This window comes from Dermacentor andersoni, chromosome 5 (assembly GCF_023375885.2).
Source record: "Dermacentor andersoni chromosome 5, qqDerAnde1_hic_scaffold, whole genome shotgun sequence".
Taxonomy (NCBI): domain Eukaryota; kingdom Metazoa; phylum Arthropoda; class Arachnida; order Ixodida; family Ixodidae; genus Dermacentor; species Dermacentor andersoni.
Genome location: NC_092818.1, coordinates 180,557,166 through 180,584,148, shown reverse-complemented (window position 1 = coordinate 180,584,148; position 26,983 = coordinate 180,557,166). Strand labels below are relative to the sequence as shown.

The following is a 26,983-nucleotide window of genomic DNA, read 5'->3' as shown; positions in this document are numbered from 1 at the left end:
TCCTGTCGGGAATGCTATGTCATGATGATAACGCGCATACCGTTCGTTACTGGAAAGTACCGGGCTCGCCGCGTTAAAGAAAGGAAATGAGGACAAGACAGATGACGATTATTGTTGTGTTCCAAACATACACCGGAAAAGGTGCAACTGTTTTTAGAGTGTGTACACTCTTAGGCAAAGTTACACCTACACTCTAAGAAGAGTTTACACCCTTTGGAGTGCCCCTTCTGCCACACAACGATAACCGTCATCTGCCTTGATGCGTTTCCTTTCTTTAACGCTGCGAGCCCCGTACTTTCCAGTAACGAACGGCATGCGCGTTATCAGCATGATAGCATTCCCGACAGGAAAGTAGCGGGCGCGACGTTTTCAAGAAAGGAAACGCATCAAGGCAGATGACGATTCTCGTTGAGTGGCAGAAGGGGCACGCCAAAGGGTGTAAACTGTTCTTAGAGTGTACACTTTGTCTACACTCTATGGCAAAGTTACACCCTTTGGGGCGTATCCCGGCCGCACAACGATAATCGTCATGTGCCTTGCTTGCGTTTCCTTTCTTGAAAACGCCGCGCCCGCTACTTTCCTGTCGGGAATGCTATGTCACGCTGATAACGCGCATGCCGTTCGCGACTTCGAAGTACCGGGCTCGTAGCGTTAAAGAAAGGAAACGCGGGCAAGACAGATGACGATTATCGTTGTGTGGCAAACATACACCCCAAAGGGTGCAACTGTTTTTAGAGTGTGAGGAAAACCGTCGCTGACGCATGACGCTACACTCTAAAAAAGTTTGTACCCTTTGGGGTGTATATATGCCACACAACAATAATCGTCATCTGCGTTGATGCGTTTCCTTTCTTGAAAACTCTGCGCCCGCTACTTTCCTGTCGGGAGTACTCTGTCATGCTGATAACGCGCATGCCGTTCGTTAGTGGAAAGTACCGGGCTCGCAGCGTTAAAGAAAGAAAACGCATCAAGGCAGATGACGATTTCGCTGTGTGGCAGATATACACCCCAAAGGGTGTAAACGTTTTTTAGAGTGTATCACTGCACAAAGAAAATGTGGTATTAATAAAATTAAACCAACGAAACGTTGGCGGTGGCGGTGAGTTTCGAACCTATGCTTGCAGAAGTCGAATATATATGTACCATGTAAATGTGCTGTACCGGCGATACCAAACAAATGTCAAAGGAGAACAGTTTATATGAAAGCTTTGTTGAAAGATTTGGTGATGGTGGCATAAGAACCATCTCTAGGACACATGTAGAACCGATTTAGAGCCTTGTAGACGTCAAGGAAAATTCCGGTTTTGAGGCGTTTTTTCACCAACCGAAATGCCACCGCTCTGTGAGGGCTCATGCGCTTTGCGTCGCGTAACAGTCAAATAGTCAATGAGTTGATAAGGAGTGATGAGGTGTTATATGAGTCTCGTCACGGTTGATAATGGTTCGACGAGTATGGATCGAGTGCAAATGAGCGATAAGGGCATATAATGGTCGGAACAATTCTGATGAGGTTGACGATGACCGATAAGGGTCGGATCAAGTCCGATAAGATTGATAAGGACTGTTAAGGGTTCATAAGGGTCGGATCTAGTCCGATAAAGTTGATAATGACCGATAAGGGTTGATAAGGGTTTATACTGGTCGGATAAAGTTTGAGAAGATTCATACCGGGCCGCGTGTAGATAGATGAGCAAGTGGCACAATACTTATGCATATTTTGACAACTCCACTGGAATTTCTGCATAATTGTTCTCTTCCTCAAAACCTTATTTACCTTGCACCGCTACCTATGCTTTAACGGATCCAGTCATGTCAACGTATCAATCTCTCTCCTGCTTTTCTTTTCACCAATACTATAAACGTCTCCTGCTTATCTCGACAGCTAACCGGTTGATGCTTTTGTCCACTTTAAATCCAAGCGCTTCTGGAAAATGTACGTTACCTACGGGTCTCACTGGTTGAAGACTTCCGCATTTTATTAGGATTTGCTGGGTGGTCTCCATTATGATGTGCTGAATGCCACCGAGCTGTGCCAGCGCCGCTTCCACCACTGTCGGTTACCGGCCATTCCACTAAAAAAAAAAATAACCCTTCCCCTACTGGAAAGTGGGGTTACGTAAGCGAAGCTTGTCCTGCGTGCACCTGACCTTCATCACGGTTAAGTAAATCACAGGTAACAGTTCCACATTGCTGTGGCCTCCCGCTCCCTCGTCTCAGGATCTTCTTGTTGCTGTCGGTTTGTCTGGGCTCGGGCGACTCTAACGGCTAGATCGGCGGGCCGACGGCGAGACCCTTCACGGGCGAGTTTTCGCCTCCGCTCGTCGAACGCTGCCCGTTCCTCGGGGGACGCACCAACGTGTGACCGTCCCATACGTTTTACGAGACTGAACGGAAGTGAAGCCGGAGCAGCGCTCTATACCTTTTCCTGCCCTTTCCCTCACCGGCTGAAGTGAACCGGCTCTGATTGGTCGCGCGCGTGGCGTGAGCGCGCGCCTGTGCAGCTGGAATTCTTACTAATGACTCACGCACCGGCGCCGGCGCAGCTGTCAACTCACCAAACCACCCTTACCCGCAGTGGCTCTTCTCTGGGAGCATCTGGGTTTTGGCGTGACCATATCGCCATCGAAACTTGTGAGCCAATACAAGCTTGGCTTGAAAAATCGCAAACAAAACGATGCATTAATGACGTCATTACTGACACACGTGTCATTCAGCAGAGTTTGTTCGGGCGTTCGTGACCTGTCATGAACGTATAATGAATAATATGCCATATCTTGGGAATTTTTCAGCGCGCGTGTCTTAGGCGCCAGTTCCTGCAGCGAGCGTCAGCGTCCCTCGTAACCGAGCAAACAAGCACAGCGAAGGATGAAAGAGCGAACGCGGAACGCAGCGGGGAATGCAAGACGGCGAAAGCGACGAGAGCGCGAGGAGAAAGCGCAGGAGGAGGATGCAGCGGAAATATGAGGTTCAAATCGAAGGCGGAGGGTATGGCGAAAGCGTGAGACGAATACCGCCGCGCAAGACGGGCTCTGCGGCGGCGATGTCAACGAGATAGCGCCAGAGCAGCGCGAGTCATCTGGGAGGTCTGTCTGCGGCGGCTGCTGTGAATCGCGCCACACCACGCGCTGCCTCTCGCTACTCGCGATCTCCCGATTAGCGAAGCAGTCGCGGTTGCAAGGGGCCAGTGGGAGGGGGGGGGGTCATATAAGTCTGAAGACACCCCTCTTTCCGCCGGCTACACCCGGGGGGGGGGGGGGGGGGTAGAAGACCTATGGGTCCCGGGTGCCAGACGACCTAGCTACGCCTCTGGGCATAGACTAGTAACCGTCATGAGGAAAGAACCGAACCACACTGCTCTTATGCCGCGCAGGCTTGCCCAAAAACTTAGCCCCATACAACAGTGTTGCACTCATGCAAAACGTGCACCTGCTAAGAACATTAGTATAATACTTGTGCTTACCTAGCTGTTGTCACCAAGGCAAATCCGAAAAATGCGGCCCATCAATATATCCTGGTGTTCGAGTGCCATAGAGCCGCACATATGATGCCTCTCTTTAGCCATGCCCTCCATTGCTTCACTGGCTTGCTTTTCTGCGTCTTCGTTCCTCGACACCTGTATCTATTTGTCTTATCTTACCAGCTTCATCGTTAGCCCAACAACCGAAGCCAGACGCAAGCCGACCTGCAGTATCAGTGAGCAAACGGCGACGGTGGGCGGAGGCAATGGCGACATAAAACCCCCCCATACTACAAATACCTTTATTTCAACATCAGGGATGTTAGGGGTGCACCCAAAAAGCCTATGACTGGCTTGACAGAGGGGCGCACCCCCGTACATAAAAACCGGCAGCAACAGAACACGGACAGAAGAAAAAGAAAAAAAGAAAGACTACAGTCTATGGAGACTACCTACTATAATCTACTGCCGTCACTACCGCTGTGAATTATGGTGCGAAACTCTATGCTGCTGTGTAAGCAGATTAAGTACGACGGACTTGCACGCTTACACCGTCCGCCGTTTCCCGATGCTGTGCCCGATTGAAAATGAATAACAACAGTAGCCGAAAAATGAATAAACGAAAGGAAGTGTTCTTTGCCGACCGCTTAATTTTTTATCTGTGAAAACTAATGACTACCAAAAGCTGTGAACGACATATATTTCACTTTATCCAACTGTATTTTAGAATATCCGGCAACCACTAGGGACACAAACACATGTTCTTTGAAACCGAAACTAGAACTTGAAACAACTACAACTTGCCAACGCTATCATCATTATCACTACCCAATGGGGGGAGGAGGGGAGTGAAAACTAGGTTAAGGAAAAGAGGATAAAGAAAGGAAAAAAAAAGAATAATATTAAAATAGGAGGGGGAGCAAAAGGCTAGGTGGCGCCAGCCGCCGCCCGTTACAAAGGGTATAGCCGCCATCCATCCATCCATCCATCGACGGATAAAATGGCAGAGTGGATCGGCGTGGCTACCGGCGTTGTCGCATTGTTGTTGTTGTCTCGGTTGCCTTGTGCTTGCCGAGATCGTGTTTAGGTGCTGTAGGTGTTCTGTAGCTGTACTCGTTTCCGTGATCAAGCAGTGGCGCGTGAAGTGCTGTGCGGTGAACCACGAAGCAATTTGCAAGACATCTGTAGAACTAGCGTGCGCCAACATTGTAGCGTGGGGCCTTCTCGCTCGACACGGTAGCCATGGACGCGGGAAAAGAAAACCCTCTGGTCCTTTCGTGGCACGACACAGCGTGGTTGCCCGCGCTTGACCCGTCGAATGTGATGGACTACTTCTCAGAACGTAGCAATCCGTTCTATGACCGCACGTGCAACAATGAGATTGTGAAGATGCAGCGCCTGAACCCCGACCAGTTGACCCACATGACGGGCCTAGAATACGTGCTGTTGCACGCGCAGGATCCCATCCTGTACGTGGTGCGCAAACAGCATCGCCACTCGCCTACCCAGGTAATTAACTTCGTTAATGTATACAGTGAAAAAGCTACCTTTATACGAAGCAAAGTTGTCAAACGTAGTACTTGAATACTAGAACTGTAGTAGATTGGAATAAGCTGGCCGATATAACTAACACAGGACTCACTATCACCTTTCGAGACATATCTTTAATAAAAAACATCTCTTTTTTTTTTTTTGCGCTAACTGAGATTGTTGGTGATAACACTGTTTGACTGTTATGATTGAAAAAATCGCTGAAATAACGTTCAAAGGCTTGTTCTTGCGCCTTTTCTTTTTTACGCTTGTGTGAAGAATTTTTTTAGTGCAGGTCCCAATTTTTGTATTCATTTTGTTTACAAAGCAAGTAAACCTACCCGTGTACCACGCTGCTAAGATCTTGTTTAAGATCGCAGTATATATATATTAAAAAATTGTAATACATTTCTAAGTAGTTGGCAAACCTAGCCTATATTTTGCGACATCTAAGCTTCTCGCCGTGTTCTGTAGAGTGTCTTACCATGCCCTGGCAAGTTTAGCTCCGTCGTTCATTTTTATGCCTACGAACAGCTGAAGAGCTTTCTTGTCTGTAGGACGTGAGAACTGCGCAACGGCAGCCAGCTTCTCAGAGTCTGGCCGTACGTCCTGGCGCTCGTTCATTCCAAACTTTTTTTTTTCGTCAGATAAATGCTGGCTTTTATTCTACTTGGATGTTTGTTTCAGCTCAAGCACTTTTTTTTGTGGCCACCCAGGTGACACCGCTGGCCGACTATTACGTGCTGGCAGGCGTTGTCTACCAGGCGCCGGACCTCGGCTCGGTGCTCAACTCAAGACTTTTGGGTGCTGCTCATGCGCTGCAGGGCGCGCTCCACGAAGCAATGGGCTACGCGAGGTACCACCCGTCGCGCGGATATTGGTGGCACTTCAAGGACAACCCCGTTGCTACTACTGCTACCACGACGCCCGCCGCTACCGGCGCCGCGCCGAGCAACACAGGCGCGAGCCTGTTCCAGCGGCGCCGCGTTGACATGCTTCTCGCCGAGCTGGCGGCAAAATTCCCTCCCGAGCCGCCCAAGCCGGAGCCCGCCGACGTCAAGCCGGCGAAAACCGCCGACAAGAAGCAGACCCGGCCCGCATCTTAGCGCACTAGATGGTGCCTAGTCACTGCCTTTCTGCAAGTTCTCCCTGCTGTAAGAAGGCTGGGCGACATGGTTTGTGCACATGTGCCATGAAGAAAGCCAGCCATACCACCTGTCCTGTCTGAAGAGCAGTTCGAAAACCTGTTTCTATGCCACCTTGCAGCACTTCTGCTGATTGCAACAGTTTTTCAACTTGTTATTCAAGTGTTGCTCTTGCAAGCAACATGGAACAGCACATCTGTGTAATCAGTGCATTCTGATCTCTTCTGCAGTTGTGCAGAGCTGTACCTAAGGTAATCTACTGTAGTAAAATGTTTACTTGCATTGTACATCAAGACATAGCAAGCCATTATGTATACAATATTCTCTCTCTCCAGTGACAGTTTCAAAATCCAGACCTCCTCATTTCTGTAATTGAAGTAAACATTGAATCGCTGCCAACTGGAATAATCCTACGCTGCAGTCTGGCAGCCCTGTTCTCTGCGCTACTGCACCATAATGAGAACATTGCACTACAAGTGGTTATTGTTAATTGTGCAAACATTTGTGGAACAACTTTTGCAAATATTCCTCCAATACAGTGTACACACTACTGCTGCTGGCCGCTTGTCATATGTTAAGTGCTTTTTTTTTTCTTGCTATTACGATGAAACAAATGGCATAGGAAATTCACTATGCAGCTTGGCTTGGGACATACCTAAATGCACAACTCGTTACTTTTCTCAATTTACAACACCTAGTCTAGGAGTGACAACAGTCACTCTATTGATGCAGTGATTATACTATGAATGGATTACACAGTATTGGCTGCCCTTTCGTGCTCTAGGTGCTTCAGGATTCCACCTCACTTCGCTTTACACATTGATGCACAAAAATAGTTTGAGTTGTGCCCTTCAGTGGCACTGTCACATTCAACATGCAAGTCTGTAAATATTTTTAGTGGAAGAGCTTGTATCCGATGATTGTCGGCACTCTGCAAATGTCCCACAACGGCCGAGCCGCCTGTTTCCATGCCCTAATGGTCGGCAATGTTCTCGTGGAGCCATGCAGTGTAACAACTCGGCGGATAAACATACAGAAGGTCACAGCTATCTTGCTATTGATAAGGCACATTCACTATGACTCCCAGCTGGTACAGAAAGTAACTGTTTTTCATTAATAAATTATGACTGTCTAGAAAGTTCTTAGTTGTGTGCTTTGGTGCCTTCACATAGTATCTAAAATAACACCATAACTTGCTTCACTGACCGAAAGGTAAATCTGAAATATACACCAGTGGATCGGGCAGTTGAGTGCAAAAGCTTGCCATGCACATCAGTGAGGCTTGCCACTATTTCTGATCTCTCTGGACTCAAGCACCTAACAACAATGCCTTTTATATTCTGTTCTTACTGCCACTTAGTCTCTTGCAAGATCAAATGGACCTGCAAGATCAAGTCGCACGGGTACATGCAGTGCGACAATTTTCTGTCGTGGTAGCATAACATGCCTGCTTTGTTTTAAAGCTGTGTTTACTTTCAATGAAAGACATTGCCACCCCAAGCTCGTGCTCGTGAACAGTGTCTGTCCACTGTCGGACAGACAAAAACTCGTGGGGAATGCCACCTTACTCAGATGGAGAGCAAATATGTGCCACTCGCTCCCATGCTGAAAACGGGCTGGATACCAGTTCATTTCGGTTATGCCACCGACTGCATATGAAGTGACCGTCTTCCGCACATGATGACGGGGTGAGAAACAGTCCCATGTTCTGTTTACACCAGCGAATATAAGGCAAGGAGAGTTGACAAGCCATATACTTCTGTCAGTGAAATCGCAGGCTTCCACAATGGATCTTGAACTGCAGGCTTCTCCATAGATGTAGCTGTAAGCCTGTTTAAACAGCACATTCCAACAAGACAGTCTTACATTTTTTTCCAATAGGTGCACTCTGAAGAAAATAGAGGTGTATTGGAGAAAAATAATCAGAGAAAAATATTTTATTGCCCTTAAATTACAAGTCTATGATCGTGTGTGTGTTAGGAGAAGTGACACGACAGGCTTTGGCTTGGTAAGCTATGCCAGGGTAGACATACTTCGAAACACGCAAAATCCAACCAACAATGTCAAAACTACACCTCGTAAATTTAGGCAACAAGAGTGAAACAACAAAATACTCTGCAGCATCTCGATGCATTACACACATATTGGGCATGAAGCGCCGAGGTTGATTGGTGGAGGTGAGGGAGGCCCCCCCCTCCCAAAAAAAAGAAGAAAGGGCACAGTGCCTGTCAGACCAGCTGCCAGGCGTACTGCTCCACAAGGGGGTGTGGCCGCTGCCACTTCTAACTCTGCTGACGAGGACGACTGCCCAGGAGGCGAAAGCTGGTTTTGTGGTGGAGCTGGCACGCTAGCATATCCAGATGTCTCAAAAGAAAACAGTGCAAAATAAACTACGAGGAGAAGGGACACACAGGTTGTAACTAGCAACTGAACAAATTCATGTGCCATAATAAATATCATTAAGAGCATAACTTAAGGAAAAAGAAAGGCAATTCGTTCCGTTCTGAAGATGCAATTGAAGGACTACTGCTACTGATGCACTTCGATTGTGAATACCCAGGGCTTCGGAGATCTTGGTATGTGCATCGTGGCTGCTTCGCTGTCGTACATTGATCAAGCAAGTGCCGGCACTTGAGAGATCTACGGCACAGATATACATGTTCAGTTACCAGACTGGGTGTTAGTGCAAATCTCAGTTTCCATGAACTCCTGCGCATTTCGCACTGCTTTCATTCAAGGCGTCCCAGCGTCCCAATCTGCACCTCAACGCAGCTTCTAGGCAGGGCAGGTTGGTGCCAGCAGAGAGACTAGGAGGGCACAACCTAGTCGGGGGCGCGCCCCTGCACAGCAGGGGGCGTCCCCTGCTTTCTATCACACGTGGCCGTGCACACACACACATTCTCTAGCACAGGCAAACTGCTGCTTCGAAGGCAAGAGAGGAGGGACGGTGATGAGGACGAAAGATGCCTCCCCTTTGCCTTCGCGGACTAGACAGCACGTCATAAGTCGCCGGGCGAAGAAGAAGAAGGGGCAGTAGGCAATGGCACACTGCTGTTGGTCACGGGGGCCATTTGCAGACTTTGCTGCAGCCGCTGCAGGGAGGACTCCATCTGCACAAACACAACAACGTGCTTTGTTCACAGCTGTGGCGAACTAAGTGAACCAGATGCAAAGTTTGGTTACATGGTATAGAAAGGCAGGCATGTAAAACAAAAAGAAAAACATGGACTCCAGAACGACAATGCAAACGCTGATTAAGAAATGAAAGGTCACATAGTGGTGAAAAAGAAAGATGTGAAACAGCCAGTGTCAACCCATCCATCATGAACACTTGCAGGTATTCGTGAAAGACGATGGTTTAGAGGGACAAAGGTAAATACAAAGACCGCATGGACTGTTAAAATGACGTTCCAGGGGTTAACCGAGAGGCCCGGTTTTATTAATCATATCGTAAGACGCCAAGAACAACATACGGAAAATTACTGGTACTTAGTAATTCGTGTTTTTGTTGGCTTCTTATTCCAGAAACCTCACAGCACTTCTTTATGTCAAGAAAAGACTTAGTTTATGGAAAAAAAATCGCGTCTGAAGGGTCTGCATACCTTTAGTGCCATTCAAATAGCCCGCCCCCCTGAGCGGGGAGTGGTGATGTTGCATACGCTATCACAGCCCTTTACTGCCGTTGATTCGTTGATGAGCAAAATGCAAACGCACAGCCATGGTGAAACAAAGCCAAGACAGAGTTAGATTCGCCACTGCAGCTGCTCTTCAATCAAATAGAACTGGACTAGTAGCATTTTCTTTCATCTTATAGCACTATGCAATGATATTTTTATTGCGAGTGGTTCAGTACTAGTCGCTGAATTATAATGAGGAATGCCTTCATCATCTGGCTAGTACTTGAATGTCCCTGGGAGGTCTCTAATTGTGTCCTGCATTTGCCTTCATTTCTGGATTACTGAAGCTCTATCTTCAGTGCCCCTTTAAGTTCGTAGTCTGCACTTGTGTTGTCCCTTCTCATTCTTTTGAGTCCAATGCATGCTTGCCTTTCCATACCCTGAATCCCTACCAACTTGCAGCAGGATGCATCCTACTCGCGCAATGAAATGCAACAGTGAGTGCAGGGCCCCCCGGCACATGCAGCACTGCCTGTAAGGTGTTGCCTAGTGGCATACTGCAAGGGTGAGAATGTTTTTGGAGCAGGATTATTGCTTGTGGGTGTTGGCGAGCGAGTCAGTGATTCACCACAGACCCGACTTTTTAAATGTCGTGCTTCATTCCACGAGTACTGTACACTGACAGGACAATGTAGGAAACTTTGAACGACAGACAACTGTACTTATCTGGGGAAAAAAATTATGCAGATACCATCAATGATGGCTGTCAATGCAAGTGAATGGTCGAACGCTTCAAGAAAGCTATTCACTTTATTAAAGAAATGCTGCGCTTGATGACATACATTTCTTGCAATGAGGATATTTAAGTACAGTTTTCAGTTTCATTGCGTAATTCCGTAGAGAACAGAGCTGTTAACCAGCACATCTCCAGAGGTAGTATAGGAGTATAGAATGCTTGTCTCAAAGGGCTATGGTAGTTGGTGTTTGGCAAGGACATTCCCCACAATGCGAGCGCACGCTCATTGTTGGCGCCCTTGTTCCAGCCTTCGACTGCCAACCACCGACCACAAAAATGAATGAAAAAGCCAGAGAAAGTTATTTGCTTAAAAAAAAAAAGGTGCATGTCTTTAAAGTTAACAGGCGAGGCATTTATACTTAAACATGCAGCATTTTTTAAAGTAACGTAGTGTAGTCAATGCAGCAATGTTCCCCTATAAATTTGGCCTATTCGAGTGCCCTGTTGTCAGCTCACCATTGTTGCGGATCGATGTTGGCTAGATCCAAACCTCAAATTATACACATTTCTAAATTTTCTGTCTAGCAATGTACAGCCAGCAATGCCAGGAATTAAGGCCGCTATCATGTCCACCTGATGGCTGCTTCCATTACATCAGTTAACAGAACTGCACTTCCTACTAGATACCACATACAATTATGCAAACAAAAAAGGAGTTGCAGGAAGGTGGAAATTTAACATTATGAACAGCAGGCAAGCAAGCAAAGCCCCAGCCTGGAGCCAAGGTTTCAACAAGGAGACAAAGACAGGTCGCTTTGTCAAAACGGAAAGCTGTAGTGTTAACGACCCAAGTGAGTCTATTTCTTTGACTTAACTGCACTTACTTTTTTATATCCCCGTTCATGCATTGTAGACAACTATGAAGGTTAGCAAGACTTCTCTCACTGGTCACGTTTGCAAACAACAAATAGTGTGTCACACATCAGAAATATACAGGCATTTGCCATGTAGTTTTGTTTTGCATTAGTCTCATACTTTATCTAGAAAACATGATGTAATTATTACATCAAAAGTGTCGCATATATAATGATACCAATAAACAAGTGGAGTGGCATGTTTCTGTGACCAGAGGTCATGGGGCACTGCTTGCACCTGTAACCAAAATATAGTAAGCCACTTACTGGAAATACAAAGGTACATAATTAATATGATCTTTAATAAAGCCTCACATCCACAGGCTGTAATCATAGTACACAAAGTAGTTATTCCATGCAAACCATCACACATAAGAGGCAACTGCACTGGGAAAAGTGCATAATGAGACTTCTATGACCACACTACATGCATACCGTTACCTGCTGAGTATGAAAAGATGTATTACTATATGTGAGGAAAGTTCGGTCATTAGGAAGGGCCAGAACCACATGGCTGACGAAGGTTACATACTGGTATCATTCATCTGTTGCATGTGAAGCAAGGGAAGTGTGCCAACAATGTGATCTTCCTCTTGTTTATGTAATCTTATATCTTTACACTAGGCAGCACACGATACTGGCAACAGATGTAAGGATGGAAACAAAAAATATCGTGGATATTTAAAAGAATGGGAAGGAAAATTGCAAAGGAATATCTGTATCACAACACAAAGGGCAGTGCCTTTCTATTTGAGGACCCAGCTGGTTGCCTAAGGATAAAAACATACTGACTCAATACTTACAACAAGATGAGGTATCTGTATGCTACCACAAAAGTCCAGAGACCACTCGGCACATCCTAATGGAATGTGAAGGGGTTCACCCATTGAGACCCGTAGGTAACATACACCTCCTGGATGCGGTTGGATTTAACGTGGATGGAAGCATCAACCAGTCAGCAGTCAAGATAAGCAAGAGATGTTTAGCGTATTGGTGGAAAAAAAGCAGGGAAGAGGTACAACCGGATCTGTTACAGGTATAGGCAGTGGTACAAGGTGGATAGAGAAGTTTTGAGGAAGAGAAGGAAGATTAAGGATATATATCTATACAAAAATGCTAGAATGAAAAGCATGTATAGCATACCTGAGTAACTCGAGCAGGCTAGGTGATTATTTGCCATTGCCTCGTTTCAAAGGGGACACCAATAAATCTTCATCATCAGATGCCATCATGATTTCCAAAGGGGCAAAAGGCCCCGTAGGAGCTACTGCAGTAATAAACCTAGAAGTACTCAACAAGATTAGGCTCACCATATGCAACTGGTGCCGTAGGTCATGCAGGGCACGTTGCCACAGGTCAAGGCGCTGCCGGTGGAATGCCTCCCGCTGAGACATTAGACGCACCCAATCTTCAGCATTCTGCGGAGGCGGCCTGCCATGAGGGGCAAGTGAGTAGACGGCTATAAACACCATCCAGCTTAGCCTTTTTTTCAAGCTAGCCATGATTTGCTAATTAAAGCTACAGCACTTCAATTGAAAACTAGTTTTCCCACAAAACAGCCATTCGATATCCTGGATTTTATTGTCACGTCCAATGTGAGATAGAAAAATACACCATTGCATACAATCTATTTTTGAATATTGAAATTGCAAAAGCAACATGCCAAGTGGCCAAATGGTAGAGCCAACATGCCATTAAGTGACATAATAAAAAGAGCACACTGTAATTACAATCTTGCACAGCTCTTTCTACCACATATATATTGATAATATAGGCATACTCACTCGAGCACCCAGACATCGAGCGTGGGCGATCTGTCGGGCATAGCATTCGATGCCCACAGCCAGTAGAGCAACGCTATGTTCATCAACAGCACCAGGCTCACCCTGTCAATAGACATCACCAGTGCAACATTTCAGGTGCATATTTCACAAAGATGGACAACCACTTAAACAAATAAAGAGCAACAGCATTAAATGGACAATTATGAAAGATAAAGTATAATGACACACACTCTCATCATTTTCCTACTCATGCTTCCATTGGTGGCTCAACCATTATGACATGTTGCACAAAATGAGGTTGGGGGTTCTATTTCTTGCAACAGCAGCTGTATGTAGTTCAACAGTGGAACAGAGCAACAATACCCACATTCTGAAATTTTGGTGCATGTTCAGGAACACCACAAAGTCACCATGGCATTATAGTGAACCATACATGCATGAAATCCTTTGCGAGTCGGTCGTAAATTTACTATACTTAAGCTAATTCAGTCTCTCTCACTGTTACTTGTTTCATGTTATTTATGATCAACCAGATATTTTCACCCTTTACCAGGTTGGTTGTTGCCACTTGAACGGGCTATGAACATAGAGTCAAATCCACTTATAACAATACTGGTTTTGACAATATATGCGTCATAACAATGAGAAGCTGCTCCATCATCACTTTTGTATGTTTTCCATGGTGAAATAACCCGCTTACTACAATGCCCTGATGCCGCATTATCAATTATAACCATGAAGTCTGGCTGCTGGGTGTCCGAGCCAAAAGGTAGTGAAATCTGTGACGGGCTGTGCGCTTCATTTACAATAAATTCAAGAGAACTGATTCCCCATCTGCTTTAATGGCCTCCAACGAAATTAAACCTCTTCATATAAGACGGAAAATTGCTCAATTAACGTTTCTTCATTCACCCATCCAGGGAAAGTTTGGAATTTCTTCTTCACCTTATGTTACACTTTCAATTACACGAAAAACCCGTCACCAACATACCCATGCCCTAACACCATATTTTGCGAAAACAAACTTGTTTAAATACTCATACTTTCCACGCACAATAAACGATTGGAATGCACTGCCTGAACAGATTGTCTCAAGTGAAAGTTTTGAAAGAAATCTTACAAATGAATTTTGATGTGCTGATTGATGTGCAATGTATTTCCTTTGACTTGTTTCGCTCATTTGTGTCATGTATCAAACGTTTTGTCTGTGCAATAACTTCATGGCGTTTGTAAATATGCCTTGTTATCTGCCCTTCCTGCTTGGACCACATGAGGTCTGCAGTTATTATGTAAAAAAAAAAAAAAAAGCGAAGTCGTTGAGAAAAAAAAAATAAAACGAGAAATTCGAGCCGCTGCACGATGGCCCGCTGCTCTAACAGCCATCGCATGTTCATTTTCCAGCCTTCTCCGCACGCCTCTCTCCCGTCACTCTTCCACCCCTCCAAACATGAATGGGTTGCGCCTATAGCTCTACGCCGCATCACCCTCCGAAACACAAATGGACTGCGCTAGCTGCGCTGCTTGCATGTTGCTCGCCGCCTTTTCATCAATGCAGTTCGGCAAACAGCTTAATTGCTCACATTCGTCTTTGTTGTTTGTGTCGAAATCGTTCCTGGCCTCGTAGTTTCTCAGCCTCGTTTGACTTGCCGCCGAAACGGAAGATGGCGATCCGCCCGCTGATCATCAGAATGCATGAAATTGCCGGTGAAAAGAAAGCGCACAGCTATAGATTTGGAAACTAATTGCTTCTAACTGATAGCGAGGGCGACTACGGCAGTGATGACGTGGTAGGGCAGGCTGCCTCAACATTGTCCTCACAGGAGGCCCAGCAGCAGATTCAGTCCCTCCCAGGCTTCGTTTTCGTGAGGAACCTTCTGCTGCACTACGTGGAGCACCTGGATGCCGGCAAGCATGTCGGCACACTTTGCGTAAAGCATGCAAGGCTGACGGACATAGGGTTTTCTTGTGCAAGCCAGTGAGAAGTACGTGGCGAGATGCTTGTGGCGATCTCGCCTCAGGGTTTCTTCTCGATTTCTCAAGCTGGCAGGCTGCCGCTGCCACCTTCTCGCATTTTTTAAAAGGCCCCTCTTGGGGCCACAAAAGCGATGCCTCGACGGCCCTCGCACATCACTTGCCACCAGTGGCCCCTCTTTGCATTTGTTATAGAAGTGCCATTCTTTACCGCTGACATCCGTGGCTTGTTGCACGCGATCGGAGCGCCCAGGAAGCAGTTAAATGAGTGAACACAGTCAGCAGCCGGATGGAGGAAAGTGGTGGGGACGGGCACTGGCCTCCCCACCACTCACATCTCACAGTTTCTCACATCAGCTCTGCCATTCCCCTATTTTGATTTTTTTCATGCAACCCAGTTATAACAATTATTGGTTATAACAATGGAACTTTCATGGCACTTGAATATTGTTATAAGCGGATTTGACTGTACATCAATAGGTGCGCAGCACCTCTGATGAGTGCTTGTGAAAATTCGTAATTTACATTAATAAAATAAAACATAAGTGCAAACCTGCAAGAGTTACGATTCTTCCTGTCCCATAGTACCCACAGCTCCGATTATCCCCTTAAATTCAACGAATGTGTTAAACACGCTCTTGGAGATAGAGGGAAGCTAGAACAGCGGTTACTTTAATGAAAACACCATTTATTTAGGTAAAAGTAAGACAGGGAGACTGGAGTGTGGTGTCTCGCTAGATGCGCATCCGTCCCTGTTCTGTCCTCCTTTTCCACGCACACCCACGGGCACGGGAGGTTGTTCACTCCGGGTTCAAGTTACACTGCCGCTGAAACCGCCGGCCAGCTCCACTCGGCCAGGCCCTGTCCCCTTGCGCTTGTGTTTACCCGAATACAGGACTTGCAAAATGCTATTGTGGTAGTAATCCTCCGGTTAAAGTGACGGCCGCAAACATGCAAATCCTGGCGCCGATCGGATAGCAACAGTTCAATGTGCTGCAGCCAGTCCGTTCGTCTGCTGCCTTGCAGAGGGACACGATGTCGCAGCTTGACATGTTGCCAGTCGCTACGTTTGCAGCTCACAATGCAACAAAGTCGAATCATGGTGCTCGCGAAAAGACCGAGACCGACTCTGATCACGGAGCTCTCGTCAAAATGGAGCGCGTTGTAACACAAGCAGACGACGCTTGCTGTGTGCTGGAAGTGCTTAAGTGTAGCGAGAAATTGTTCTTGTGCATTCTCCTTCTGTTACTTTCTTTTTATAGAAACAAATTAACTAACATTCCAACTATTACGAACAACATTTGTTCACTATAAAGTTGGAAAAATCTATGGGCACTTTGCTGAGCTAAACTGCGATAGGCGAAAGCCTGTCTATGACTGCCTCTGTTGCTGTTGTTTGAACTGTTCTGCGAATGGATGCCACTGTGGCCGTGAGCATGGGATGCAATCACAGCCACATGACTGCAAGGTTTGTCGCCAATATGCGCGCACGTGCATGTCCGCGCTCTCCCACGCGGCCACTCGCACAGCGCTACTGGCATGGCGCCTCCTCTCCTTGCTCCCCTCGCTGCTGATCACCGCTTTCCTGCATCCACCGCGGACCGTGCCCAGACACTCATGAGCCACTAGAGGCTTACGCCTTAAAAATTACTGATGCGCGCCCTGGGCAGCCAATCGGATAGCTCGCCCTACTAACGTCATTGGGGCAAATGACATCAAATGGGTAGGGGCAGCTTAAAATTCAGCCGAGCGATGTGCTGCGATCGGCAGTGATGTACATTTTTAAAACCTTATAATAAATTACATGCTTTACGTGGAGCACTTAGATGTGTCAATTAGCTATCAGAAGGACCTACTTTAATGACTCGGTACGTTTGTACAAAATCGTTTCAGGGTTCCTTTAAAAAAAAACCTAATGCTCTGCTTAGTGGTCTGCATTCATGCAAGATTAAAATGAAGTACAGTACACAATGATCAGAGTATGCGACTCACAGCACGAGCAGGACCTTGACAGCTGTGCTAGTTGCCAGACGACGACTTTCTGAGCTCCTGGCAAGCACTGAAATTGAAAACATGGCACCACATGTCAAGGTTCTTTCTGAATCAAACTTATGTCCTTTCTGCTATGTCTGCGATCTAGTTAGGGATGGTTTTTTGCTGTAGGGCTCAAGAAATGACAGAGCTGCTCTACAACTTGCTTTGGTTGCTTTCATACTACAATCATAGAATCTCTAAAGCAAAAGATGCAGCATTTCAGAAAGAGCACAGATGAAAAGATGAAGAAAATCTGTGTGCAAAAAGAATTGAGCATGGAATAATAAAGCAAGAATGAAAACCCTAAACAAGAGGTTTGTAAACATGTCCCCTGCAACCATTCCTACCAATGCAAAAAAAGTGATGCAGTGATGGTCGGGATGTGCGAGACGAGAATTAAATTTGTAAGTACCTACACTTTATTTCTTTAACTTATCTGCTGCTCATTAACCAACCTTACCTGTTCAAGCAAAACACGATGACAAAAAAGGACTGAGGCCCAAATTTCTGCTAGCACGTTCAACAAAACATACTATAGTATGTGGTGTAGTCAAATGAGCATTGCAAATTTTGGCCTCTCCTTCACAACTGACATGACAGTGCTTCTCTCGACCTGAAGATGACACAATTTGATTTAATTGATGATTAAAATTCATGACGACCAAGCTATACTGGACCAACGGGTCACCATGGTCCCTTGGTTGACCTCAGAAAATGTCAGTGTGCAGCTATTACAAAAGATACAATGTACACTACTGTAATACATTCTTTTAATCAAAGCAAGTGAACAGTTGCAGCGTGCATAATGATGACATCAATTTTATTTACACTTGACCCTTTTTGTGTAAACCTGCTCCATTCCATCAAGTCACAGAGTTGATTAATGCTGTAACGGAAACGTTCTACTCTGTTGCCTTCATGCAGCTTTCTTATCCCAACTACAGAGCTAACTACAGTCAAACCTCGTAATAACGAAGTTGTATCTGACACAAAAATGCCATAGTTATGCCTAATATTCATCATAAGCATATATTCATTGCATGCTGTTATCAGCAAAAAAGCATCTTGGATTTACTTCATTATATGTGACAAATTGTTATATCCAAGTTCATTAAACCGTGGTATGACTGCATAGCCTAAGTACTTGTCATGATCAAAGAGCAGTGCCTCTAATGCAGCCCTTACCAAAGGAGGATCCAAACCCGGCCTGGGAGCTGCTGGAGTGATCACGGTTGGCATTGCTACGTTTGGTACCCTGAAGACGTCGCCGCCGCTGCTTTAGATTACCGCCAGATGGCTGCAGTCGTTCCGCTTCTCGCAGCAGCGCTGACTCTGCAGACATTGCCAAAACTACTCAGAACGTGCAGGTGGACTCTGAGGTGGCTCAAAAATTTAATTCTGGGGTTTTACATGGCAAACACACGACATGATTATGAGGCCCACCATGGTGGGGCACTCCGGGTTAATTTTGAACACCTGGGCTTCTTTAATGTGCATCAATGCATGGTACACAGGCGTTTCTGCATTTGGCCCCCCTCCCTCCCCCCCATTGAAATGCGGCCGCCAGAGCCAGGATTTCATTCTGTGCCTTTGGGCTTAGCAGGGCAATGCCAAAGCCACTAGGTCACCACGGCGGGTCAAACTGAGGTGGCTCTCTGCTCCTGCCTTTGCCAGTAAGTACTGCCAGCCCCTGTGATACAAACACATGCTTGAGCAAGCAGTCCCTTGCATGCTACCACAAGGAAGACTTTCTCTTGTCACTTTCCCTTTCATCCGACAACATTTAAGGGAAAAACACAATCCCCAAGGTTGTCCTTCATATAGTTATATAGTAATATGCAAATAAAGCAGTACTTTGGCTGGACAACCATTCCTACAGAAAGTGAATACATCTTGTATGCTAGGCACTCATGCCTGCCAGCAAGCAAAATGAATCTTAACAGAGCTTGTAAATGGTCTGCCTAATTAGTGCGTAGTCTTAGATAAAGTAAATCAGTGTGGGACTAGATGATACACCTTCAATAAACAAGACAGGATATGTGTTAGGATGTGTATACAGTCAGATGTGCTGCTGTGTACCTAACTCACCGAGATCATTGCAGAAGCCTTCCAGACCCTGTTGGGTATTCTTCTCTATTACAGCTGCAAAGAAATTATTCGGTGAGAAAAAGAATGACTGCAATGTATTTTAGCACAGAGATGCTATAAAGCAGTGCGAGTGAAACAATGTGAGTGAAGCAGTGTGAGGCTGTGGTAAGGCTAACCATTTAATAGTCTGCATTCCTCACCAAACAGAGCACCATATGATCACTGTTTCTTTCCTTGAACCTGTTCTGCGAAGGGAAAGCATTTAATACCTTGTGTTGTATATTACAAAATACTAGACATGCAAAGGTTAAGTGAGAAAAGCTTTTGTACTGCACACGTTCAATGTCATAAGATAGTATTTTTGATGTGTGTGCATTGTCTTTTGTCACCTGCTTCAAACGTTACAAAAAAGCTTTTTCAAGCTTTATTGCAGAGACCAACTCATTCCAATGAACTTACTTCACTGGCTGCACAAATTTTAAAATTAAATTCTGGGGTTTTATCCGCCAGAACCACAATATGATTATCGGGCACACCATAGTATGGAACTACAGATTAATTTTGGCTACTTGGGTTTCTTTAACATGCACCCGCTACACAGTACACTGGTGTTTTTGAATTTCACCCCTATAAAAATGTGGACACCATGGCCGAAATTCGATCCCATGCCTTTGGGCTTAGCAGTGCAATGACAAAGCCACTATGTCACAATGGTGGGTTGCTGAGCAAATGGCACCACATGATGGCACATTTCTCATAAGGGTTGAAATCCGGGCCAGTTGGTACATAGTTGAAGGAAAAAACCAGTTACAAAACACAAAGGACAAGAGGAGAGGTTCACACCACAACGACTTGTCCTTTGTGTTTTGTGACTGGTTTTTTCCTTCAACTATGCACCAACTGGCCCAGATTTCAACCCTTCTGCAACCAGTCGTTGTGGTGTGAACCTCTCCTCTTGTCCTTTGTGTTTTGCGACTGGTTTTTTCCTTCAACATTTGTCATCAATCACAAAAGAGGCCATAAGTGAGTGTGGGTTGAGCTCAACAATAGACTTTAACCAAATGATTGCAGTTTACATTGCAAAGTCATGTGATAGCCTTAAAAAACAACTGCAAGGGGCAAGACTTGCCCACACTGACTGCAACAACTTGGTTGAACAGTCTTATGCTCAGTGCAAGAGCACTTCGGCTGCTAAATCGCTATTGCTCTTACAGAAAACATTGCTCCAGGAGCTCCTATGTAAATACATGTGGAAGGAACGAGCAGTCTTTCTTGATACCCACTGCACTGATATTGATTAGGTTTGTTGCACTTGAAAATAAAAGTTAATCTATAGTACACCAACTGTAGGAAGTAGATATTTTACTTAGTCCATCAATTCTTTTACAAAAAAATTTGGGAAAATGGAAATAAAAACCTGAAGTAATATCAAGTTTACTATCAAGAAGTACTGTCAACTTGGCAATAATAAATCCTACTTGAATTTTGTAAACTGTACCTATGAAGCCTCTAAAGTGGACAAAATTGATGTATCATACCCTGCTCTGAAATATGCGACTAACTTGTGAGTAGGACATTTGCGAAGTCCTTGTAAACATTGTACAAATGTCACATAAGCTGTTTACTCACACATCACATTTGTCAGCTGTAGATGCTCTAACAGATGCAGGTTACAGAACTGCAAATCCTGTTTTTGGTGCGGAGCTATGCATTTGTAAACTTCGTGCTTCATTTTTATTTATTTACAAATTCTTGGCACTTTTTGTAACAGATTTGACAAGCTAAATTAAAATTTTGCTTCCTGCAGAACTCAGATTTCTCAGAAATGAGACAAATTTCATTTAAAACAGATTAGTGCTTGTCTAATGAGAGTGATCCTAAGTTTTACATGTATTTGAATGGAGAAATGGGAGTTGGGGCCTAGGTAATGCTGCTTCTTAAGATTGACCACAGAGCATCCATAAGCAGCAGCAGCAGTAAGATGTGGCTTTGGGTGAGTTGGTTCAGCAGTATTATGACTAGTGCATAATCTTATTTTTAGAAATCTGTTTCAGTTAAAAAGATCACCTGGTATGTTCTAACATTACATGACCAGCCAAATTCCACTCCTTCCTTTTATTCTCAGCTTGATGAGCTACCCATGTGCCTATCTAATTCATACTGCTGTCCTCCTATCTCTAAATGTTGCATTTGTCATTTCTCATTCCACGAGTCTTTGGAACACTCTTACGTCCGAGGGTTCTCAGCTGGGCTAGCTGGTTTATTAAGGCAAAAAGTGCAGGCAACGGAATAAGTAACGTAAATAGGACAGTGCATCCATCCTGTTCCTATTACTTGTCCCATCATCTGTGCTGTTTGCCATGTTCAACTCTCATGTCCCTGCAAAGTAAGCCAGGACTACAGCAAACAAATTGTGGAAGTGTGGCACCTTTTACAAGCCCCCAGACAGACTTCTTGTAGCGGACGCAACCATATATGCACAGGCGGGAGCGGCTGTCGGACAGCCGAGCCAGGCAGTAGTGGGATTTGACACAGAAGGCATCACAGTATGGCACGCCTGTGCTTTGCACATCGCAGTCAATGGCATAGACATGGCCCGGCCGGCTTGCCTTGTGCAGAATCTGATGCGGAAAAAAAAAAAACAGTAACTGCAAATTAGCATGAATGCCACAGCAGCTAGTAGAGTATAAGAAGGTTGACAGCGTGGCAGGAAAAGAAATGCTGTATTCATGTTACAGAACTGTGAAATCTATTTTTGGTGCTGAGTTATGGATTTTGTGTGCAGTTAAGGAACTTTGTGCTGTAGTTTTGTAAGCTCCCAAATTTCTGGCCATTTTTGCAAAAAAAAAAAAAAAAATGCCCTGTACCCTTTCATACTAGTATTGCATGAAGGAAGCTTAAGAGACTGGCAAAATCAGTGACCGGAACTTGCCATGAAGAGTCACTGCATCAGTACAATTGCAAACTACAGTACTCTATTTCACACATAGCAGGCAATACTATGAAGGCTAGAGTGACTTCTCTCATTGCTCACAATCACCACCACAAAATAGTGTGTCGCATGAAAGAGAGAGATTGGTATGTGCCATGTATTTCTATGTAGCATTAAGTCTCATGCTATTTATGTCGTAGATCTGAACTTATTTGCCACCAAACGAGTGGGTTGACACATTTCTGTGATGAGCAGCCACAGTGCACCGCTAGCGCTCACAACCAAGACATAGTATGTCGCATACTGGAAGTGTAAAGATGGAAAGATATGTAATTTGACCTAACCTTATGTCCACAAGTTGTAGTTGTTATACATTATTTAAGTAGTTATTCCACAGAAACCATCACAAGTCTAAAACAATTGAACTGTGAAACGTACAGAGTGAGACTTCTATAACCACACAACTTGTGCAGCTTTCACAGCATTGCCTGCTCTGTACGAAATGGAGTATATAAAGGTCTTTGTTTCATGAAACTAACAAGCTTCTTGGCTAGTGAACGAGAAGCCCTTAAGCGCATTGTTGGCAGCCAGTGCAGTGTGTTCATACTTTATATCTTTCACATTGATAACATCACCAGTTTGTTTTGGTAGTACTTGCTCAGCTGTGAAAAACAGCCAGTGTTTTTGCCAAGCTAGCATGACATGTAGCTTACAAAGTTACTGTTCCCTTTGCTGTGCAACCTGAACCCACGGTGTGGCCCTTGTGATAGTGTAATGTAAGCTATGTACAATTGCTCTTGCACATCTGTGGCACACAATCCAAATTTTATACAGTAATCTTATTTAACATACATATGTTCTGGCTCCTGTGATTGATTCCCCAACAACCCCGCTCCCCATTCTCCAGCAATACCACGAATACATTTTCCTATGCATTCACAACTACCAACTAAACCCCACACTCTCCTAAGCGGTTGCCTACTGCAAGCACTTATCTTAGATCATGTACCTGGCAGAATTTGTTATGTTATGCAGGTCCTGGAGCATTCAGTCAGCAAGGCCATGGACAAGTTTCCTACAGCAAGCACTATACCCCCTTTTTATGAATGAAGTATATTCTTAGATCTGGTTGTAACGCGATAGCATTAAGGGCCCTGTGTTGCAAGAAATGCGGTGTTGGCGTCTCATGTTGGACGTCGTTTGGTGAAAAATCATTCCAAACCACAACCACGCAGGCACTCTGCATTTTGCAAAGGCATTACTGAACTAAATGAATTCGTCAAAGTAAGATGTATCAGAAAAATCGTAAAGTACGACTTGCACACAACCTACAGACAAAATAGCGTCAGATTGTAATTTGAATGTACCAAAAAACATAAGTCTGTTACGAGGAATCATAAACCCCCTTTCCAGCATATCTACTATTCATAGAGCGGTGCACTGCGCTCAGGTCCTTGCAACAACACCATTCATGTGGCGCTTGCCTCCATGCATCCGCGGCCCACACAGGAGGCCACATTTCTACCAGAAAGATCGCATGCTCGCCTTCGTGCATAGCATTGGCCGCCAGCGCTTCCGGGTAAACATTACAGTTACAGCAGCTGCACTTGCCAGGAGGCATGAGAAGCAGTCAGGGATCTTTTATCGCTATCGCGTTCCACTCTTAAAAGCGAACCTTAAAGGCGAACCTTAAAGGGACACTAAAGGCAAATATTAAGTCAAGCTGAAGTGACAAATTAGTGCTCTAGAATATCTAAGGTGCCAATATTATCGTGAACAGAGCCTTAAAAATCGAGAAATTGAGGTAAATGCAAGACATGGTTTAGACTCTCCTGCAGGACATTCAAGCACTTGCCCGATGACGAAAGCACTCCGCAGTTAAATTCTGTCATTAGTACTCAACCATTCGTTCCAAAAAACATCTCTGTATTGTATTATAAGATGACAGAAAATGCTATTTGTCCAGTTCTATTTCACTTTTGAGAAAAAAGAACTAATTGAAGTTACCCTTGACAACAATGCGGGCGGTTGAAAGGTTTCATTTTTGCTCAAATCTGAACAGCCCACACTTTTGCGTTCACTTGTTTCGTTATCGTGCAGTGCTGACTGGTTTCGCTAGCTCACGAAACTCGCACAAACTGCAAGTAGCACAGAATTCAACTTCCACGTGACGTAGTGGAATGCCCGAACGGTCTACGCCACTTGACCGAAAAGCAGCTGCAGTGGCAAATCCACCACTCTGTCTTGGCTCGGTAGCGCTGTCTGTCGGGCGGGGTTTTACTCACCGACGGCAGCAAAGGGTGGTGATGGTGTATTCAACGTCACCACTCTCCCGGTTGGATGGCGGGAGACTTGAATTTCGAAAAAGGCATTCAAACCCTTCAGATGTAATTCTCTTGTAAACTATGTCTTTTCTTGGTGCAAAACAAGCGTTGCGAGGTTTCTGGAATGGTATTTAAACAGTCCACGTCGACTTAGTATTTGGCTTTAATGTCCCTTTAAGCATCCTCCAAATTTCTTAAAAAGTGACTGCAAAAGTACCAGCTGTTAACAGCCTAGCTTTTACATTTCACCAAACCTTTCTCACTGCTGATAAGGTATACATATAACGGCATCTGCACAGCATCTAATCCAGTCTCCCACAATGTCTCCTCCTAATTCACACCATGGAATAATGGACATAGTCCACAACAAGAACATGAAGCCAGTATTTGTAGGGAAAAATCTTAAATGCTTCCCACTGAACTTAAGTGTCAATTGCAATGATTGTGAAGCTACTCGGCCCATGGAAACCAGCACAGCAGAAAGCGGTGCACTCGTTTGGGTGGTTCTTGAAAAGCAAGCAAGCAACACAACGGGAATGTATGAGTAGGGACACAGTGTTATGAGCAATGCAAATTGTTTAACATGCTTGAACTTTTTCAGTCGGTTTTTCTTTTCACAATTTTACCCATTTTGTTAGCTATTAATTTACAGCGACGATTTCTTGTACTTATATTATGTGCTGTGTGCATGTGCAATCTACAGTAAAGAAATAATACCAGTTGACCTCTGCCAGCAATGGTCCACTGGCCTTTACTTAATTATGGTACCCTTTACATTATGGAGTGTACTGGGGCATTGTGTGCTTTCTTCGGCTTTTCAAGCACGCTTGTGCTACCCAGGTTATGTATGTATTCATTTTTTTTCTTTACTAACTTGAACTTTCTGTACACTTAAATGAAAACGAGTAAGCTCTATCATGACGAAGTCTCTTATTTTCATTTCAATGAAAGTATAACTGCACTCTTAGACCCGAAGCGGGCCCCTACAAGTAAAGGCTACCAAGCCTCAGTCACCTGTGTCTCTGTTGTCTGTGCTGCCTTGGCCATGGCGTGGTTGAGGGTGACTGTGTAGGTGAGCTGGCGCAGTTTGTTTCCCGTCTCAGGGCAGGGCTGCCAGTTGCTCTCGGTGACATCGTACGTCTTGCGCGAGGTCAGAAGGTCATGGAAGAAGCGCGACCCTGTGAACAGCAGCGTGAACAGCTGGTCCACAGACAGTGGCAGCGTCAGGTTCAGGATCTGCCTGCCCTCGTGTGTCGACGGACATTCGGGTGGCTCGGCTGTGTCGCTTGAGTCACTCAAGTCTGTTGGCATCTCCGAATGCTGAGCCTCGCGGGCGCTTGCGAACAGCTCGGGCCCTGAAGCCTCTTCATCTTCATCGTCTTCCCCATTGGGAAGCTCTTCCTCCTGGCACATGGTTATTCAAAGGTCTCAGGTGGCACAACTTTGTGGACTGACAGGGGAATGGCCTTGATCAGGAAACTTTAGGCTAGGCTTTCGCTTTCAACTTCAGAGTTTCAGCCAACACATTGTGTTTGCACAAATGTAAAGGCAGTTTCCCACAAATGTAACCTGTGATATTCCGAACCACGTGTTCTGGATGTAACGTGAGATCATTTCACCAATTCCACACATCAAGATATAGCAAGCGCAACTACTATGCAAGTGAGATTTGTGGGAAAGCCAGCCTCCCAAGGCTCTAGGAAGAAAACACATGCACACGGTAGAACTTGAGCACAATTCAGTGCAATGACAAACGAAGGAACCTATTTGAAGGAAGGTAGTCCTTTTCTCAGGATTGTCTAGGGCTTTCATCACCACATGCATCTGCACGGCAACATCTGTGCAGCTGCATTTGCTGCACATAAAAAATGGTCCCTCTGGGTGACGCACAGGCGATAAAAGGATTGCTGCATGCAATTAATTACAATGTGCGCCTCGAGCATGTACAAATTGTAGAGAGCATGCATAACAGTGGTGCACCACGCATAATGCCATATCCGAGCAGTATTACAAAAGCTGCATTGTGCCTAACTACTGTTTTCCAATGATAACATTTTCTAAGCTTTCCAAGAAGAACCATATTCATGGTTTCTCTGTATCTGGAACTACACCAACATTTAGTGGCACACAGTTATAAACATTGCTCCATTGCTAAGAATTTTTCAAAGACTGGTGAGCAGCATTAATTCAAACTCCAACAAACCAGATATATTTTTATTGAATTACCTGAGGTTTGAATGACTCATTACTGTGGTAAAAAATAGGTGAAGACAAACAGCAGCCAGGGGAAAGCCTTTGCCCACTAAGTGCCCCCCTATGTGCAATATGCACACAACATAGAAATGGCAACTCGGGTCCGTCCACAACATGTCAGCTAGATTTAGTGTTCCAGGCCTGTGTGATTTCCACCCACAAAAGCTCCCTGCATTCAAAGACACCACTTATGTGAAG

At 45.1% G+C, this 26,983-nt stretch overlaps 2 protein-coding genes across 6 annotated transcripts in view; one reads left to right on the top strand and one right to left on the bottom strand.

Annotated features, from left to right (window-relative positions):
- The first annotated feature begins 3,471 nt into the window (after window positions 1–3,471).
- On the top strand, window positions 3,472–8,230 carry MED6 (mediator complex subunit 6). Its single transcript, XM_050179358.3, has 2 exons — window positions 3,472–4,966; window positions 5,704–8,230. The coding sequence occupies exons 1-2, from the start codon at window positions 4,700–4,702 to the stop codon at window positions 6,091–6,093; spliced, it is 657 nt and encodes a 218-aa protein (XP_050035315.1). The 5' UTR covers window positions 3,472–4,699; the 3' UTR covers window positions 6,094–8,230.
- Window positions 8,052–26,983, bottom strand: part of LOC126531687 (protein Aster-B-like) — a 129,632-nt gene continuing 110,700 nt past the window's right edge. For all 5 annotated transcript variants that reach the window (XM_050179347.3, XM_050179352.3, XM_050179350.3 and 2 more), the window contains 8 exons: window positions 25,547–25,936; window positions 21,705–21,897; window positions 19,277–19,330; window positions 18,374–18,520; window positions 17,147–17,213; window positions 13,184–13,285; window positions 12,710–12,830; window positions 8,052–9,242 (listed from right to left, as the gene is read on the bottom strand). In XM_050179347.3, the coding sequence (XP_050035304.1) occupies window positions 9,132–9,242; window positions 12,710–12,830; window positions 13,184–13,285; window positions 17,147–17,213; window positions 18,374–18,520; window positions 19,277–19,330; window positions 21,705–21,897; window positions 25,547–25,936 (1,185 nt within the window). In that variant the 3' untranslated portion in view covers window positions 8,052–9,131. The remainder of the gene's footprint in view (window positions 9,243–12,709; window positions 12,831–13,183; window positions 13,286–17,146; window positions 17,214–18,373; window positions 18,521–19,276; window positions 19,331–21,704; window positions 21,898–25,546; window positions 25,937–26,983) is intronic.

What these genes read in the sequence shown, in the direction of transcription:
- MED6 (XM_050179358.3), top strand. Translation starts at nt 4,700, where the DNA reads ATGGACGCGGGAAAAGAAAACCCTCTGGTCCTTTCGTGGCACGACACA. An exon ending in ATCGCCACTCGCCTACCCAG is followed by an intron (nt 4,967 to 5,703) that starts GTAATTAACTTC and finishes GTGGCCACCCAG; the next exon opens with GTGACACCGCTGGCCGACTA.